Source organism: Thalassophryne amazonica, chromosome 7 (genome assembly GCF_902500255.1).
Source record: "Thalassophryne amazonica chromosome 7, fThaAma1.1, whole genome shotgun sequence".
Taxonomy (NCBI): Eukaryota; Metazoa; Chordata; class Actinopteri; order Batrachoidiformes; family Batrachoididae; genus Thalassophryne; species Thalassophryne amazonica.
Genome location: NC_047109.1, coordinates 32,083,908 through 32,103,703, shown reverse-complemented (window position 1 = coordinate 32,103,703; position 19,796 = coordinate 32,083,908). Strand labels below are relative to the sequence as shown.

At 39.6% G+C, this 19,796-nt stretch overlaps 1 protein-coding gene across 3 annotated transcripts in view; it reads right to left on the bottom strand.

Annotated features, from left to right (window-relative positions):
* Positions 1-209: 209 nt before the first annotated feature.
* Positions 210-19,796, bottom strand: part of cdk14 (cyclin-dependent kinase 14) — a 715,009-nt gene continuing 695,422 nt past the window's right edge. For 2 of the 3 annotated variants that reach the window (XM_034173976.1, XM_034173975.1), the window contains exon 15: positions 210-3,173. In XM_034173976.1, the coding sequence (XP_034029867.1) occupies positions 3,126-3,173 (48 nt within the window). In that variant the 3' untranslated portion in view covers positions 210-3,125. The remainder of the gene's footprint in view (positions 3,174-19,796) is intronic. The other variant, XM_034173977.1, reaches the window with a different exon arrangement.

Genomic DNA, 19,796 nt, shown 5'->3' with positions numbered 1-19,796 from the left:
TTTTTTTGTTTTGTTTTTACTGTTGCTGCCTTACCAAGTTTTTTGGACTCATTCACACCTTCATAAAAGAACATCTGTTTCCAAACACTGTTGTAACACTGGCAGCCATCACTGATTAAAGGCCCGATTGTGTGTGCACCATCAACATGTCCAGCAGACAACATTTATTTTCGCTGAGGCTTTTCAGCTGCAACACAAATCTCATTTTAGGCATACATATATATATTTTTTGTCACAGAGGTCCACTAGAGAATCAGCTCATAGTGCTTCTAATACCCCACATCTCATTTTTGCAGTTTTTACCATCATTCCTATTGATTATGACATCTATCTGGTGAAACAGTGACAGCACTTGTCCATTTAGTAAAACAAGAAAGCAGGAGATTACGTACAATAGAAACAAGTCTCTTGCTGACAAACTAAAGTAACTACCTTTGTTAAAGCTGCTCAAATCATGTTGAAAAGTTATTTTATTTAATTTTTAACTATTGAAAAGAACCATATTCCCATGACACACTGCTACCGATGGCGGCTGAACAGCGAGTGCTCTGTATTTTTATTATCTATTGGGGCCTTTGACCCAACAAAACAGCCAAGAACAGACCTTAAAACATGCTGGAATCACCCTATGTTAGCTAAACGCTAACCAGCATTAGCTTGAGTGATGAATGAGTTTCACAACCAATGTTTTTACACTGATGTGTTAGCTAAGCTGTAACTGATGTTAGCTTGAGTGGCTTGTCAAATTCACAACTAAAATTAAATTACCAACATGTTAGTTACGCGTGGCTTAGCATTTGCACAAATTACTAATCGGATCCAAACGTATCATTGATTCACAGTGCTAAGGGCCTAATGGTTGAAAATAAAAGTTTAAAGTGTGATAAAATCTTATTGCTGTGCATAATTTGCTAACATCTTGTGTAAGACCATTACTTTGTAATGTTTTATTATATTGGCTTTCGCATCAATGAAGCATTATGGGAATGTGATTCTCCTGCCTAAATAACAACTGAGTTCATAGAGATGCAGATGAACAATGGCAACAAACTTACACTAACAACAAACCCAGGAAATGTTCTGTTAGCAGTGGCAGAAAAAAAAACTAAAAAGTTACAACACTGAACTAGAAGCTGATGTTCTCTGCTGTTAAGGTTTTGCGGTACTGAATGTTATTAATTTACCCCTGGTTAGTACTTGCTAATTTTCTCATTCAGAAAGCTAAGTTCCAAACCAAAACTTGTATTATAAATTTATAATTTTTTTTTTGATAGATCAAAGGCTGCTTTTGCTGTCAGATAGCAACAGGACAGTTACAGCTGGTGCGCTATCCAACTACAGTTTAAAGCTGTAGTCCCTTTTCTTTTTTTAACATCAACACAACAATTTAAAACATAAAAAGGATTTTTTTTTTGGTGCACTATCATTTTATTCCTTAGAATTCAAATAAAGGATTCACAATCTTATATTTCCAACATGCTTAAAAATTCCCCTGGTTTAGAAATTTTGACCCATGAGATTTGAAATACAGTGAATAGTTGCTATGACACACTGGGAAATTCAGTTTTCCACTGCGCTGTCCGAGGGTCAAATATCACAACTACTCAGGATGCGCTAGTGTTACTATCATGGAGCCAAACAAACACAGTTGACCTTCAGCTGAAACTGAAAGTGCCAAATACAATGGAAAAACAGAAACAATCACAACCAATAAATACAGGCCACCAAAGATCCCACTGGCAAGAAGCCTGGGTATCATCTAGACAAATTTCACATGTATGTTTTACTGTACATCTACTGGACAGTTTATCACAGCTTTAGATGTATTTTCTTAAGTAATAAATTGGAAATTCGGAGTTCCACATTTCCAGCATGAACACTAAACCTCGTGCATGTCCTTTATGCTTTTTGTTGTCAGCTTGATTTCACTAAATGAACTCAATACATTTCCCAGGGAATGTGCCCAAAATAAATACTTTACCAGCATTAAAAATGATCTGTTAAAAAATAGAAAAAAGAGGTTCATTGTAACAGTTAGAATTCAACACAATGCCAATTTGGTCAATTTTGTGAAATATCAAGAGGGACTACACCTTTAAATTTAAATCAGCTAAATGGCTGTATGCAAGCCATTTTCTTCTTAATGTAGACAATGAAGCTGACTGGTATTTTCTTTGAGGTACTTCTTTTTTGTCCAAATAGAACATATAAAAAGTCTAAAATGCATGCTACAGAATAAAAAACACCCATGCAATTTAATTTTAGTTAGACTTTAGATACATTTTCTAAATAATGATTTGTGATTGAAAACATTTTAAAAAGTTGCAACTGTCTGGAATGATGGCAAAACTACAAAAATAAAACAAGAGGATGTAAAAAAAAAAAAAAGCTGATCAAATATTTACTCAACTTAGAAAATAAGAAAGAAAATATCTGTTTCATAGGCAACAACTACACTCTATTAAAAACAGAATAAAGGATATGGTTTGTAGTTTTTACAATAGATGTGTTGATATTGGCTGTAGATCTGTTCTCAGGCAACCACGAACAAATAGTAAAGTCCTCCAACATGGTCTCTAGAAGATGTGCAACGCCACCTGAGAACCATCTCTTTTTTAATCATTACCTGTGATTCGACGACTTTTGGAATATTAGACAATAAACTAATTATAAAGAAAGCAAATTTTAACAATTCATGTTTTTTTAAACTGTTATTTCTGAATTACACTTTTTTTTTTTTTTGCTTGTATGCACATCTCCTGTAAATTTTCATTGATGTGTAGTTTGAGTGCAGTATGGTGATGAGAGGGTGCAACAATATTAAAAGTGTCCATTATATATATTTTAGATGAGTATACTGTACATACAAATATACATTCTTAAATAGGAAGCTAGTTATAAACACAAAACACAATATGTACCAATAGCAAAGTCTTTTTGCTTATACTGTGACAATGATATATGACTTATCATACCCTTGTAAAAAGTAAACAAAATTTGCAAATAATAGTCAAAAGTCTTCAGTACCATCCATAATGCACACATGCATCCATATCGGCAGTCTCTCTTCCACACGCACACATACATATATCGTGAAGTAATAAATAAAGAGAACTGGAACGCTTTCATTTGTCTGGATCCTTCATCTTAGCGTTTATGTCTTCATCAGCCACCTGAAACACAAAGAGACAACACACACAGTCTCAGTCAGTAACCCAATGTAAAGTGAGTTGAAGATTTAAAAAGAAAGATGTCACAAAAACAGATGAGACAAAAGTCAGACTCCTGACTGGCCTCTGTTGACTGGTGGAGGTAATAACATTGGTCATTATAACCCTGTTGGAATGAGCACGGGGTCTTAGTAGGGAAGATATGTGACAAAATTCAGGAAAGAGGGTCATGTCTGGCAGGAAGTATACAAATTTGCATGTAAGGTGTTTTAAAATGTGCTGAATTCAAATAAATCAGGAGACATTTGATACAATCAATGTAAGAACCTCAAAAATAAAGTTTTACGGGACTTTTTTGTGGCAATTTTTCCAGAGTCTGTAGCTGTGGCACACAGACACATTTACGACTGCAGTGTCAATGTGGCTTCAGATCTCTTTTAGTGGTCACCAGGCATCAGCTGGGGACTTGTGTCACTTTGGGGATTCTCAGTCTTCAGATAGGACACCAATACGTCTGACAGAAAACACATAGGGACTAATTTGTTGGTGGTACACTTTTTGCTGGATGTTTTCTGGACATTCAGATAGAATGCTACTAACAATTCTGTTTTTTCTCCCTGTTTAAGGTGCAGCTCCATCCAGAGATGGGTGTGGTAATTGTGCTGGAGACCCTCCCATCCTGTGCACCAGCAGCTTTTCCTGTATATTCATTTTGTGAATTTATGTCTGTATCATGGCCCAAGCATAAGACCCTTTGAGTCTGGTCTGCTTGAGGTTTCTTCCTCAGAGGGAGCTTTTCCTTATCACTGTTGCTCTGGGGGTTAGTAAGGTTAGACCTTACTTGTGTGAACGCCTTGAGGTAACTCTGTTGTGATTTGGCGCTATATAAATGAAAATAAATTGAAACTGAAATTGAAAAAAACAAAAAAACAAAAAAAACAACAGTCTAATCACCAGCAAAACCTGAAACAGAACAATATCATATTTGCACATTGTTTGCAGAAATGTGACATTAAATTGTGTTTTGCACCAGATTCTGTTCCAAGCTGCAAAATTGAGTTTCAAATCCTGTAAATTTCAGCAGTACAAAACATGAATGTTGATCAACAAGTACATGTGCACACGAATGCTCACCATTTTAAACTGATGATCGGCAGGAACACCTGTCTAGACACAAGTACAATAAAATAACAGCTCAATCTCTGATTTGGTTGAACTAAAATAGAACACAAATGTCACTTATGGAATGGGCATTCAATAAGAATTTGTTCATCAAAGTCTGTGTGAGCAGTTATGCTTCAGATTTCATGTAGCATGAAATGTCTATTGCATAACGATTTACCAGAGATAATTATATGCTCATGTTTGTGGTATATGCCAGTGAGGGATATCTGCAGGCATGATGACATTACAGTGCTAGAAGGATTTGTACCCTGCACCACAAATGGTGTAAAATTGGAAAAAAAGCTAAAAAAAAAAAAAAAAAAGTCTCTAAAAATAACTTAAGATTGTTACATTGGTTGTATCAAATGTCCCCTGATCTATTCGGATTCTGCATATCTTAAAAGCCTTATAGGCCCATTTTCATGCTTCCAACCAGACATGAACATTTTGAACACATTTGAACCTCCCACGTTTATCTGGCTTGGTTGTGAGTAAACCATGTTTTATCATGATGTGTCTTGAAGTCCACTCATGTGGTATGAACTACACTCTCCAAACTAGAAGACTGAAATTAATATCAATTAAAAAAAAAAAATACTGTATGATATTGGTGCAACAGAAATTCCTATAAATAGAGGTTTGGGGAGAGTTTCAATGACTAACCAGGAGGAAGGACAAATAAACAGCACAGAGGAGACAGAAGTGAAGGTAAAGAGCAGGTGAATGGGAAAAGTGATCAGAAAGGACAGAGGGGAGGAGTAAAGCATGGTGAGAAAAGTGTGAAGGGAACAGAGGAGGAACAGTAAAGGATGTAGAGAAGGAGAGGACTCATAAATAATGCATTGCCTGTCTGAGGTCCCTTTATACCCAAATATCCCTCTTTACCATCTCGTTTTTCTGTCTGTCTTTGGTCCAGCCTTTGGAAGTTTGTCCCCAGTGGAAACGGGCCCATGTATGCCAGGAATATCAAATCAGCTCCCACTCTGGTACATAAAGTACACTGTACGTGACTGTGTTTGTGGATTAACTGTATAGGCCACTCTCATGGGCTAGGGTTCATTTAAAAACTCTGACAACTGCTCATTTCCTTAAATGTAAAGTATTTTAGAAATGTGCACACTTTATGTGCTCAGTGTACTGGAGTGGAACAAGATATCTATCAAGATGGTCATTTTTACTAAAAGTATGCATGTGTATAAACAAGCACCACAGCTCCCACAAAAAAGTGCATGATTTACTAACATTTGCACTGATATATGTCTTTCCAGTGTGCAAAATAGCATGCATTTCCCATTTAACACATTTGCTTTCATGAATATGCAATATGGCATGTGTCCATCAGAATGCGCAAAATTGTGGATGTTAAATATGCTGCCGTGAGCAGCAACAAGGGCTCTGCTTCTTATTCACAGACTTTACAAAGGTATATGGCACCATCAATAGGCAGCTGCTCTGAGCACTGTTGGAGAAGTACTGTTGTCCTCTGACTGTCTTCACTCTGAATCACCAGTTCCATGAGGAGATGCAAGCAATAGTCACAATCGGAGGTCCAGAATCAGAGCCCTTCAATATGAAGTCTGGGGTTAAGTAGGGTTCTGTCCTCGGAACAATCCTGTTCAACGTTTTCATCGTCACAGTGACACTGCTCTCCAAAGGTCATTTTGAGTCATGGACCCTCTACCAATACTATGTCAAACAGTTGGAGATGTTTTATTTAAGATGACTCCAGTGCATCAAGGGACCAACCTGGGAGGACAAAATGCCCCACGTCAAACTCCAGTATGATCAGCATCAAGGCGTATGTCATCACCCGAAAACTGAGATGAATGCCAGGAAACTGCCTTCCAAAAATGGTGCTGTTTGGTGAGCGGAAGCAGGGCCAATGCCAATGTGGAGGGCTGAAAAAACCCTATCGCAACCACATCAAAATGGCTTTGGTCGCCTGCCCTATAAACCCCAACCACCTCGAAGAGCTGGCCTTGGACCAACCAACCTCGGTCAAGACCATGGCCCAGGGTGTCAAGCATTTTTGATTCAGAAAGGAACCATCAAAGAGAGCTGAAGAGGCAGAGAGGACACCAACGCCGACTGCAGCAGACCCAGCGTTGTGGTCTGCTCTGGATCTACCAGGTCTGGTGGCGGAAGGTGCAGATCGTCAATCAGCCTCTTGGGCGAAGGGAAGACAATAAACAATGAGAGGACATCGTCATCAACATCAACGGACCACCACAAAGAAAAAAAAATACATATGGGTGAAGTTTACGCAAGATCTTGAAATTTATCAAGATCAGAAGGAAATGCAGTGTTTTCTGATTGCGTGTTTGACACCTGGGTGTTAATATTTTGGACCTGACAGACTGAAAAGCTGCCGCCTCCTCGTAGACAGAAAAAAAATCCTTACTTGTAAATGTCAGGCATATTTAAAGAGTTAATAGTTTATATTGTGCTTGTTTTGTCAAGAATAAAGACAGGACAAGATGGGAAGCAGCCCCACAGCCTGCTTGCTGTGAGTCATCAGGGCTCACAACTAAGCCACCGTGTCACCCCGATGTGTGATTCCGATCATTACTGTCATTGCTGATCTCTAAAGTCATTTTAAATTTTATGAAAACTAGCATCAAGTGAACGGCATTATAGTTTTGTGGTGCACAAAAGAAAAAGAAACCTGCAATTAAAGCCCAATTAATTTTGCATTCACCCTGTGTCATGCTTGGTTCGCAACACAAACAGAAACATATACAGCAAACACGCAGATCTAGATGATCATGGCTGATGTGACCTGTTCTCTGTTAGCTCTGTGCATTTCAAGGGCATAATGCAGAATTATTCAACTGTACCATTAATGGTATAATAATTAAATGTCTGAAACAGCAGACTGATTTTTTAAATTGCCAGCACGTGAACACGTTCAGTTATGTGTTATAGCTGTAAGTGGCTGATTGAATTTCATTTTGCACTAACAGTTTGTAATGCATGTAAGACCTTCATTTATGTACTGCTGTCTATGTCACATTACCACTCACTGTCACGTGAACACTGTCTGTCACGTGAACTGTATTGAACTGCTTTATTAGTACATTTAAACATTTCACACTTAAAACAAAAACACCCTGACGCACGAGTGAACTCAAAAAATTCTGCAAAGTGTGATAACATTGTTGCACATCAATGTGAAACAGTGATGTTACAAAATTGTATGATAATTGTGTAGGTAAGAAAATTTTTTACTTTTCAGTCAGAAGAAGGATCTGAAACTAAAATGATCCATCTGTACATTCTAGAGTGACAGATCTATTCCAAGCAGAGCATGTGAGCGGAATGGTGAGAATTTCCACTCCCTCGCTCCAAAACTCACAGCCACTACAGACCAGCCACAGCCTCCTCCACTAAATGAGCTAAGTGAATGAAATTGCTCACTGCTGGCTCCAAAAGAGAAAACAGGGCAGCAGAGAACACTGGCGCTTGCAGAGCTGCTCGGGATGCTGAACACAGTGTGAGCGACTCTAGCCAGGCGTGGAAAGGGCATGGAGTTTCTTTCCAAAAATGATACCTGCATCTGGGTTCTGTCTCGGGGAGCTTATATAATTTTTGACTTGACATTTGGCAACTCCAGGTAAATGCTGCTGTTTCCTGAAATTAAAAAAAAAACTCTTTTTGGATCAGGCTGAGGATTTGGAGAAGCAGTGGGTGGGGTTAATTACCTCAGTTTCTTCGATCAGGAGGTCACAGATTTGTATGCGTCTGTTGCATACGGACTCATCTCGGTATGATGCCCTCTGTCTTGAAACTGGGATGAAACAATGACGCTAAGATGAGTGTCTGTCAGCGCAGGAATGGTGCATCTGCAGTTTTGAACCACGTACCATGAACCATACGCTCACAGCCTTGAACCACATATCATATGGCTGTGCGCGCTCATGCATTCTCACACCATGCATGCCACACCGTACGTCTGATCTTCAGAGTCACGGTGTGAGCACATGTCAAAGAGGAGTGATAAAGTGCCACTCCTGGTTTTTTAAATATGCCTCTCCACACTCTGGCAAAAGGTCAGATAGCAGCACAGTGACTTTAAAACTGTTCTCAAATTAGTGGAAGCCAGCGGCACCCAAGAAAGGTGGGAAAAAGGAGTTTTAACGTCTCTGTTTCAGGTTTATGGTTTACACAATGGTGTAACATGTATGATAAGCTGATATAGTGAACACAAACATCCAAATGATCAGTGAGGTCCATTAAGATCCTGGGACTACTCTCTGACTTTTAAAGGTTTGTTGGGCTTCAGATTTATTCCTCCTCTTGTTTTCCAACAATATTAACAGCAAAACCACAACTCAGCCATCAAGGTCAGTCTCTGAAGTAGAGTGCTGTACCTCAGCTTCTCTGTCCATGAGGAGAACGTGAAAGAATGAGTGCAAAAAGTTTTGTGTCATCACTCCTCCGTATGCTGTCACAGTCTCTGTGAGCCAACAAGAAACTTGTTGTGTTCAAGTGATCCGATGTACGAGGAACAGATGTCGGCTTCCGCTCTCCAGGGATCAAACAACTCCAAGAAGTGTGTGTGTGTGTGTGTGTGTGTGTGTGTGTGTGTGTGTGTGTCAGGGGTTCCTCTTGGAGCAGATGGAGCTGGTGGGTGGGTTTTGTTGGTAAGAATTAGCTGGCGTGGCCAGCTGCTGGCTGTCTTTTAATAGAGACAATCTGACCCCACCCCCCAAAAAACTGAAATCACTTAAGTGCACAGCGTTGGGAGACAGATGTGCACAACAACAGAGACAAGAGTAAAGTGAGAAACGTAGTAACATGTTGAAAAATGACAGAAACAAAACATGTTTGACACACCAAAATTATTTTAATCACAAGGATGGGGCGGCGCTCTGAAAAAAAAAAACATTACCAATAATCATTATATTTACTTTTGCACAGTGGTGGGCACACTTAATCCGATAATCCGATAACAGATAATTATCAAAGATAATGTTTTCATTATCGGATTATCTTTTTAGATAACTTTAAAAACCATTATCGGATCAATTATCTTCCGATTAATTTTTGTCTGATAACTTCTAAACCGATAAAGTAAACAAAGCTGAACAGCAACAAGCATTGTTAAAATTTAAAATCAGTTCAGCACCCACCTGTTAAAAGTTTTGTAACAGACGCACAGTTATAACCTCTGCAAACAAAAGAGAACTGCTTCTATGAAAAGCGTCTCAATCCTCTGCAAACAAAGGAGAAACAGCCAAAAAACAAAAAACATTTCCTTTAATACCATACTGATACGCTGGCAATATCACCTAAGTCATCCAGAGGCATACATTTTTAACTTATGGTTCAAATTTTAACCAAACGAATTATGGACAAGTTATTTAAAATTACTGTCATGTCTGAAGTTTTAGAAAGTGAAAATATCAGATATATGTTTTAGTTTTAAAGTAATGTGCTAATTTTTAAGGTTTTGTGAGCACATGCTCTGCCCCGCAGTGCATTATGGGCACGATGATGTAATCTCACTACGTCATGACAGGACAAATGCATTTCAGACACTCTGTTCAGGCTACACGGACAACAGCATTAAACTCTAGTACCTAAAACTCTCTTGAATATATTCTCTGCCTTTATAGACGGTTTTGTACTTGCGTCTGTTAAATTCCACGCATTTTAAATGTAGCAGACAGGGATTATCTGGAATTTTGTTTGCAAGGCCTCTACTGCCATCTACTGGCCAGTATTGTTCATGGCAGTATTCACCCTAAGTACTAAGTGTCTGGGAACCAGTAGATGGCAGTGTTCTATTTATTTTGACCCCGGTTATATCAGATGATTGTCAAATCAACTTTTTGGCTTTGCCAATGGCTTTTTTTTTTTTTTTTTTTTACAAATGAAGTTTAAAAATAAAACAAAACAACAGCAAAATAATAATAATAATAATAATAATAATAATAATAATAACATTACAAGCCAGCTCTGCAGTGTTTGCACAGGCACAGTGCACTGGATGCTTGTAGCTTTCAGCAGCAGGAAACCCTCATGACGGCTGCCGACCACAATAATATATCAAACAGGTTTGATTCTCATTCGACCATATGATCGGCGATCAGGAGGTGGTCGTCAGATGTTGACCGCAGCTTGATACTCCACGTACACTACACGATGCAGGAAGCACGATTAACCTGAAACTTGGTCCAAAAAATTCCTGCTTGAAAAATCATCTCGCACAGTGTAAAACACGTTTTACAACATCATAAAACGTGCGCACATTCTCTCCACATGCAAAACATTTTGCGATGACACTTGCAGGGCTCCATAAAAATGCCTGTTTTTACAAATAAAAAATGGAATATTTTACAAAAGCACATTTATCTTTAAACACCAACACACGACAGACGTCACATTAACGTGTTGGTTTACATAATGAATGGCTGAACCAATCAGTGTTTGGCAGAGGCACTTTTACCCAGAATCCTTTGCAATCTGTCTGTTTGTTACAAAACCTCAGAATTAGTGCATTATTCAACATTAAAAGATATATGTTATATTTTAACTTTGTACAAAAGACAGAATTGACATTAATGGAGTTACTCTATCGGTATTAATGTTACTTATAAACCAAAACCATAACTCAGCAAGACTATTTTTCAAGACCTCTGCCTGACCGGAGCATTGCAATTGATAGAGAGCTGGCTTTATGGCTGCTCTCGGGGTGCCTCTGTGTTGGGAGCACTGTAGTAAGCAAGAGCTTCCAGCAGGGGCAGAATGTTGAAAGAAAAAAGTGTGGTCTCATTGTTTGGGTCTGTTGTTACTTTTAATATTGCTAGAAGCTATTAAATTTGTTTTACTAGTACTTGTAAATGTGCCAGAGATAATATTGGAATTTATCTGTTATCGGTTATCTGTAACTTCCGATACATTTTTCATCTACCACCATTGTGGTGGTGTACAGAACAACAGAAATTGTGTCACTGTCCCAATACTTATGGACCTGAGATTGCATCCAGTATATGTTACAGTGTGTAATCAGATTTGGGAATACAGATAAAAATGGGGTAGTCTGAGATGGAGACAGTGGTGGGCACAGTGGGCTAATCCGCTAATTATCAAAGCTAATGTTTTTATTATCGGATTAGCTTTTCAGATAACTTTGAAAACCATCAGAGAACTAATTATCTTCTGATAAATTTTGGTTCAATAATTTTTTAGACCACTAACATATTTTTGCAGATGAGGTGAACAAAGGTTAACAGTTACAAACATTTATGAAGTCTGAAATCAAATATTTGAATACCTACCTGTTAAATGTTTTGTAGTAGATGTACAGTTCTATCCTCTGCAAACAGAGGAGAGCTAGTTCCAGGAGAAACCGCTCTATCCACTGCAGGCAAATGAGAACTAGTCATAGAAAAGAAAGAAAGCATAAAAAAATTAAATTATCTTTTTTTTTTTTTTAGCCCATACTGATTCACTGGCAATATCACCCAAGTCATCCAGAGGCATACAGTTTTAACTTATGGTTAAAATTTTAACCAAACTAATTTCGGACAAGTTATTTAAATTAACGTCACGTCTGAAGTTTTATAAAGTGAAAATATCAGATATATGTTTTAGTTTTAAAGTAATGCACTAATTTTTCAAGGTTTTAGTGTGGACATGCTGTGTCCAGGTGCATTATGGGTAATCTCAGTACATTCACGACAGGAGAAATGCATTTAAGACGCTCTGATCAGGCTCCACACGGACAACAACATTAAACCCTTTGTATATTGTGCCTAAAACTCTTGTGAATATATTCTCTGGGTTTATAGACGTTGTTATTGTGTTTATGTTATGTAAAAATGCCAGAAGCAGCCCAGGTTGCTTCTCCATTATTTTCAACTGGAATCATTGTGAGCTGCAATCGCTTCCTGTTTGCTCCTTAGAGTCCTGCTTATGTCAAACACTGTCATCTCTGTTCCAGAGTAACATATGTAAGATGTCTGAAATTCAGTTTGCGTTTATTAAATTCCACGCAGCTTAATCGTAGCAGACACAAATTATTTGGAATATTTGTTTTGGCAAGTTTTCACGGTCTCTACTGCCATCTACTGGCCAGTAGTGTTCATGGCAGTATTCGCCCTAAGTATTGAGATATCTCATAATCCTTTACATGCCAGAGAGTTGTTGCAGCTTCTTGCTGCAGCTGATAAAAAGGAATAAAAATGTACATTTTGGTTGTATACTCAACAAAAATATAAACGCAACGCTTTTGGTTTTGCTCCTATTTTGTATGAGATGAACTCAAAGATCTAAAACTTTTTCCACATACACAATATCACCATTTCCCTCAAATATTGTTCACAAACCAGTCTAAATCTGTGATAGTGAGCACTTCTCCTTTGCTGAGATAATCCATCCCACCTCACAGGTGTGCCATACCAAGATGCTGATTAGACACCATGATTAAGTGTTGCGTTTATATTTTTGTTGAGTGTATAATGTTCATTTACATTTGCTGTGTTTTCTCTCTGTACTGTTAACCACAGCACCTCTCTGGCGCGCAAAGGATTATGGATTAGGGTCTGAGTGTCTGGGCACCAGTAGATGGCAGTGTTCTATTTATTTAGGCCCTGGTTATATCAGATGGTTGTCTATCACAACTTGACTTTTTGGCTTTTACAAATGGATGGTTTTTTTAACAAGTAAAAAAGACATACAAAAGCATATTTATATGTAAACACCAACAGACACCTCACATTAACATGTTGGTTTTTACATAGAATGAATGAGTCAACCAATCAGTGTTAGTGGAGGCTCATTTACCCATAATCCCTTTGGCATCTGTCTGTGTTTGTTGCTACAAAACTTCAGAATTAGTGCATTATTTAAAATGAAAAGATACATGTTATACGAGGTCTGTCAATAAAGTATAGGTCCTTTTTATTTTTTTCAAAAACTATATGGATTTCATTCATATGTTTTTACGTCAGACATGCTTGAACCCTCGTGCGCATGCATGAGTTTTTCCACGCCTGTCGGTGACGGCATTCGCCTGTGAGCACTCCTTGTGGGAGGAGTCGTCCAGCCCCTCGTCGGAATTCCTTTGTCTGAGAAGTTGCTGAGAGACTGGCGCTTTGTTTGATCAAAATTTTTTCTAAACCTGTGAGACACATCGAAGTGGACACGGTTCGAAAAATTAAGCTGGTTTTCGGTGAAAATTTTAATGGCTGATGAGAGATTTTGAGGTGATACTGTCGCTTTAAGGACTTCCCATGGTGCGAGACGTCGCGCAGCGCTCTCAGGTGCCGTCGTCAGCCTGTTTCAAGCTGAAAACCTCCACATTTCAGGCTCTATTGATTCAGGACGTCGTGAGAGAACAGAGAAGTTTCAGAAGAAGTCGGTTTCAGCATTTTATCCGGATATTCCACTGTTAAAGGAGATTTTTTTTAATGAAAGACGTGCGGACGGATTGCAGCGTCAGCTCGCAGCCGCTGCGATACTCCGCCACAGGAAAAACACCTCTGTTGGAAGCCTTAAGGACAAGTTGGAACATGTCCAGCTGTTAAACAATTTCTCATATACTCACTCCACTGAAAGCCATCAAAAGTCGCCTGGATTTTACAAATGGTTATCAACACGGAGGTGTTTTTCCTGTTCCGCCGCACCGCGCCGGCTGCGTTCCGATGCGCGGACCGGTCCGAAAACCAGCTTAATTTTTCGAACCGTGTCCACTTCGATGTGCCTCACAGGTTTAGAAAAAATGTTGATCAAAGCGCCAGTCTCTCAGCAACTTCTCAGACAAAGGAATTCTGACGAGGGGCTGGACGACTCCTCCCACAAGGAGTGCTCACAGGCGAATGACGTCACCGACAGGCGTGGAAAAACTCACGCATGCGCACGAGGGTTCAAGCATGTCTGACGTAAAAACATATGAATGAAATCCATATAGTTTTTGAAAAAAATAAAAAGGACCTATACTTTATTGACAGCCCTCGTATTTTAACTTTGTACAAATGACAGAATTGACATCAATGGAGTTATTCTATCCGGATTAATTTAATTTATAAATCAAAACCATGAGTCAAAACTGCTTTATTTTCCAAGACCTCTGCCTCACTGCAGTATTCTGTTAAGGAATAATGACTTGTTTTTTGTGTGTGTAGAGTTGAGCTCAGCTCCTCTCGACTGCTGCACTGCTGCAAAATATGTAGTAAACAGGAGCTTCCAGCAGTGGGCAGGATGCACAAAGACAGAAGTGCTGACTCATTGTCTGGGTTTGTTTGTTGATGCTACCAGAAGGGATCATGGTGTTAAAACTCAAAATCAGCCTGTTAGTAGTTGCAAGTGTACCAGAGACAATACTGAAAGTTATTGGTTAGCTGCAGCTTCTGATAATTTTTTTGGGTGGTTTATCGGTTTAGCTTCATAAAAGATAACTTTTCAGTTAGCTGATTAGCTGTTATCGAAGCTAACTTTTTGGTTAGCTGTGCCCACCACTGGACGGAGAATATCTAACTTGTCATTTTTCAGGGTTTTTCGGGTCAGTTCAGCTGGTAGTGTGAACATGGTCGATACTGCAGCATCAACATGACAGCGTCTCATCATTCAGTCACCTCCTATCACCGTTCTGCAATTCTACTACAGCGGGAAATGTGGCTAAATGATGCATTTTTTCTTGAGACATAATGTATCGGAAAATAATCAGCAGCTAAATTCACATACCAAAGGTTTCATCTAACATCTCTGATGAGGTTGTTACCTCAGTAATTGCACCTGGTGTGTAATTCACATGATCTATGTATGACCATGAAAAAGGTTCTTCACCACTGTGGCTAAAATCAGCCAAATTCTTTTACCCACATGACATTTCTCTGATCGTTTGGTTGCATGGTTAATAGGGCGCGCTACTCCAGCTACAATAAAGAACACATTATGTGTACAGTCCTCTAAAGATCGCCCTGTTTTTCATCCCCCCTCACCACCACCTTCCCTCCTCTCTCTCTATGTTGAAATATAAATGCCTTCATTCCCATAATTTTCCATCCAGATCCACACACCACGCTCCAACAGTCCCAGCTTGATTTCTAACTAATCAGGGAGCTGTCATCATCAGGGCCAAACAAGGGTGGAAACACTAATAACCCTCAGCGTGTCAGCAGAGAGTCTGCAGACGACTGTGAGCCAGTCACTGGAAACATCCACAGCTGTACGTCTGAACACAATCAGCTCCACTTGTCTTCATTCTAATATTGCTGAACGTGGAGCATGGATGGATGGATGCGTCATGCACTGGGACTGGGGAAAAACACAAACAGTTATACTGCTGTTCATGTAAAGTTGTGTCATATTGAGGGTTTTACAACAGCCAAGTTTATTTGTTGACCAAAATTATAACACTGCCTCAGTCTGCCAACATGGTCTCTTTATAGAAACATAAACAACACCCAAAAGCTAATGTCAAACAATTATAAATCACACTGGTCTCCGGTATGGATATGAATGTTAACTTTTGCACAGGTTTTACCTCATCTTCTTTTCCAGGGACATTCATGCATTTTTCAACAAGACAATACCAAACTCCATTCTGCAGACATTACAAAGGCATGGCTGGAGAAGAAGTGAGTGTGGATATGGGATTGGACTGCCTGCCATCCTGACGTGTCTCCATTAGAGAATGTGTGAAGAGTTTTGGAATGAAAATTGCAACAATACATGTTTGCAGGAAGCATGGAACAAAATAACACCTGAAACTCTTCATTTCTTGGTCTCCTCAATGCCAAAATGTCTGAAGTGTTGTGAGAAGGAATAGCAGCAACATTACAAAGTGGCAAATGCTTAAGTGTCCCAACTTTTTTGGAATTTGCTGCAGTCCTTAAATGCTGGAATGGATGGACATTAACAAATGAAATGAAGCTGACCACACAAAATATTTTTGGTTTATACTGTCTGCAATGAGACCAAAGTTAAAATAAATGTATGAAACGCTGTGGGGACTTTTTTTTTTTTGGTGTTGGGGGGGGGCATATTTCATATTGTCCAAACTTTTTCTGATTTGGGGTTGTATTATTTGGATAATGTTTCAAATTCGAAACATACTGCAACTCTACAAAGTTTTCCTCCAACCACTTCGCCTGAATCAGGCTGAAAGACTCAAACTCTTGTGTGCACAAACCCCTTCAACCCAGGGTCATGACCTGTGAACCCGCCCTCTGCAGAGAGATCACATTTTGTCTGATCCTGGTTAATGAACTGAATCAGCCTTCTTCAAATGTCACTCAGTGAACACCCTGAGCTGGTGACGTGCTGGCACTTTAATACACTGCTTTACGACTCTTTTTAGACATCTACAAAGAATGCAATCTGCACAAAAGATTTTAAGGTTTTTTTTTTTTTTTTTATTAATGCTGGAATATTTTCCACTTACAAGGTAGATTTTGTTTTTTAAGCTCCCCGGTGCAAGTGGAGCATACTTAACAGTTTCCAGGTATTAGGTTGACAGGAATGCAGTGTTGTTGCAGGTCAGTGTTAAGCTGCCAAGGCGACAGTAAACACATCCAATCCGTCCACTGTCTGCACAGTACAGAGCAGGCAGGCTGGTACTGTAAACACAGCATCTAACAGCTGCCCATCTCAGACAACAGTTACCATACATCAACACGGACTCTACTATAATAATCACTGAGAAATTCCACAGCTTGTTGGGCATTTGTGCTGTTAATCAAGACGACTCTCACAGAGTGTTTGCTCAGTGGACACTCCCTCATACACGGGCTACTTACATTAATTTAACAAGAACGTGACCCTGTTAATGCTGGTTTCACAGGTAATCCAGTCTGGATACCTAAAGTGAACACTTTTGGATGCAGATAGCCCTGATGGAAATGTGCAGCATGTTTCAGGAGTAAACACTCTATTATCACCATGTCCAGTGTTTACCCAAACGCAATTTCAGTTCTTTTTAACTTCACTTTTTAAAATTTCCGGATAGTTTTATCCTCTTTCATCCTGCCAATTTGTGGGATCCCCAAGAAGTTGCTGGACATCACAGCCAAGTGATATACAGATACTGCGAGTACTGTATGGAGCAGAGAGACAGAGTTTTTCCCACTGAAAACTGGTGTTCATCAGGGATGTGTTCTGGCTCCTACATGTTCAGTGCTTGCATGGACTGGCTGTTGGGTAGGGTTCTGGAAACCAGTGACTTCGGTTCTTGTATCTGTGAGGAAAGGGTCACTGATGTTGGCTTCGCAGATGATGCAGTGATCATTGTGGAATCAATGGATACCCTAATTGCAGCACTTGAGAAGCAAAGGGAGGAATAGTAGCGTGTGGGTTTGTGATTGTCCATTGTTTGTAATTGATTGTCCTGGATCAAGACTAAGATCCAGGCTTTTAATGACTTCCCAGAGTTAGCCATCAGAAGTGCATCTCTGTATGTATAGATATTTACTTATCTTAGGTATCTCATGTCTGTGGGTCCACGGCCATTAAGATAGAGAGATGCCTCGGAAGAGCTTATGGAGCCATGAGGTTGCTGGACAGTGATGTTTGGCAATGCTGATATCTTTGCAGAATAATGAAGGTTCAAGTCTTTAGGGTCCTAGTGCTACCTGTCTCACTGTGTGGTTGTAAGAGTTGGATGTTAACCAGTGACCAAAGATGATGACTGGATGTCCTTGAAAGTATGCACTGCTGCTTCAATTCACTGCATCCACCACACCACAGAACTTCTTTGGGTGCTGGATGGTAACTACTCAGGCAGATAACAGGTTCATTCAAAAGTAACCATGTATCTATTGCAGTTAGTTGAAATGCAGGTGTCCCCTTGACCTTCTCCACCTGCTGAGGCCCTCAAGACTGAGGCACCTACAGTACCAGTCAAACGTGTGGACACACTTTCCCATTCAAATGAATCATTTGACACAAGTATTCCAGCGGTACCCAAGGATCCTCTGAAGAGAACTAGTACCAAAGACAACTAGTCATCACCTTATGTCACTGGCAGTGTCCATGTTTAACAACCAAACAATGGTAAATGGTAAATGGACTGCATTTATATAGCACTTTTCCACCTGCATCAGACGCTCAAAGCGCTTTCCAATTATGCCTCACATTCACCCTGATGTCAGGGTGCTGCCATACAAGTAGCTCACTACACACCGGGAGCAATAGGGGATTAAAGACCTTGACCAAAGGGCCCTTAGTGTTTTTCCAGTCAGGCGGGGATTTGAACCGAGGATCTTCTGGTCTCAAGCCCAACACCTTAACCACAAGACCATCATCAGGTCAACAATAAGACAGGAAGCACCAAGACCATAAAGACTTGAACCTTCCTTCTCTGAAAAAGACTTTGGCATCACCAAACACCTCTGTCCAGTAATGTCATGAGCTCTTGACCCCCAGTGTCTCTTGATCTCAAATGCTGAAGACCCAGAGATATGAATGTCACTGCCAAGATAATTGAATGTTTTTACAAGTTCAACATAAGGCAATTTACAGTACAGATAAAAATAATTCAACACGAAACATTGCATTGTCTGCAAATGTGATCCAGTTCTGGCATACCAACTTGGAGCTACTGCACCATGTAGAAGTCGGAGTGCCACGCTTACGCTAGGTTTAACCACAGAAAAACCTTTAACGTACAACCTAAAGGCACCTTGACATTTGCGTGAATTTGATCCCCACACTGCCACACAATTTGTCATACCAATGCATCCCACTTTCTCCCGCTTGACGGCACACCATATAAAATAATAATTTTGTAACCGATGATGCATTTGCTCTCAGAACTTAGCTGATGAGATATTCTCTCATCGCTCCCAGAATCACAGAGAAATTATCTACAGCTACAGGTTGTCTCATGCGGATTGTGTGGTTGAGAATGCATTTGGAATCTTGTCTCAAAGGTAATTATTTTTAATATATATATTGCAATGGATTGGTGAAACGGTTAATATAGTTTTTGAAAAAAATAAAAAGGACCTATACTTTATTGACAGACCTCGTATAGTTTATTTATATAGTCCATCTGCATCAGACGATCAAAGCGCTTTACAGTTATACCTCACATTCACCCATTCACACAGACACACTCACAAACTGATGTCAGGGTGCTGCCATGCAAGGCGCTGACTACACACCGAGAGCAGCTAGGAGATTAAGGACTTTGCCCAAGAGCCCTTATTGATTTTCCGGTCAGGTCTGGGGTTTGAACCGAAGATCCTCTGGTCTTAAGCCCAATGCTTAACCACTAGACCATCACCTCCCCTAGTTGACCCATGTAGCACGAAATGAATGCATGCTAAAAATTTTGAACATTTCAAAATTTTCTCTGCGCACTGGCACGCAGCCGCACACAGTTCAGGCACAGTTTACAACAGTTTATGATGACTTTACTCATTGGCACACAAGATTACGTACCAGTACTGGGATCAAATTCCTGCAAGTGTCAAGGTGGCTTAAGCTCAAAGTAAACTTTTAAGTACACTGAAA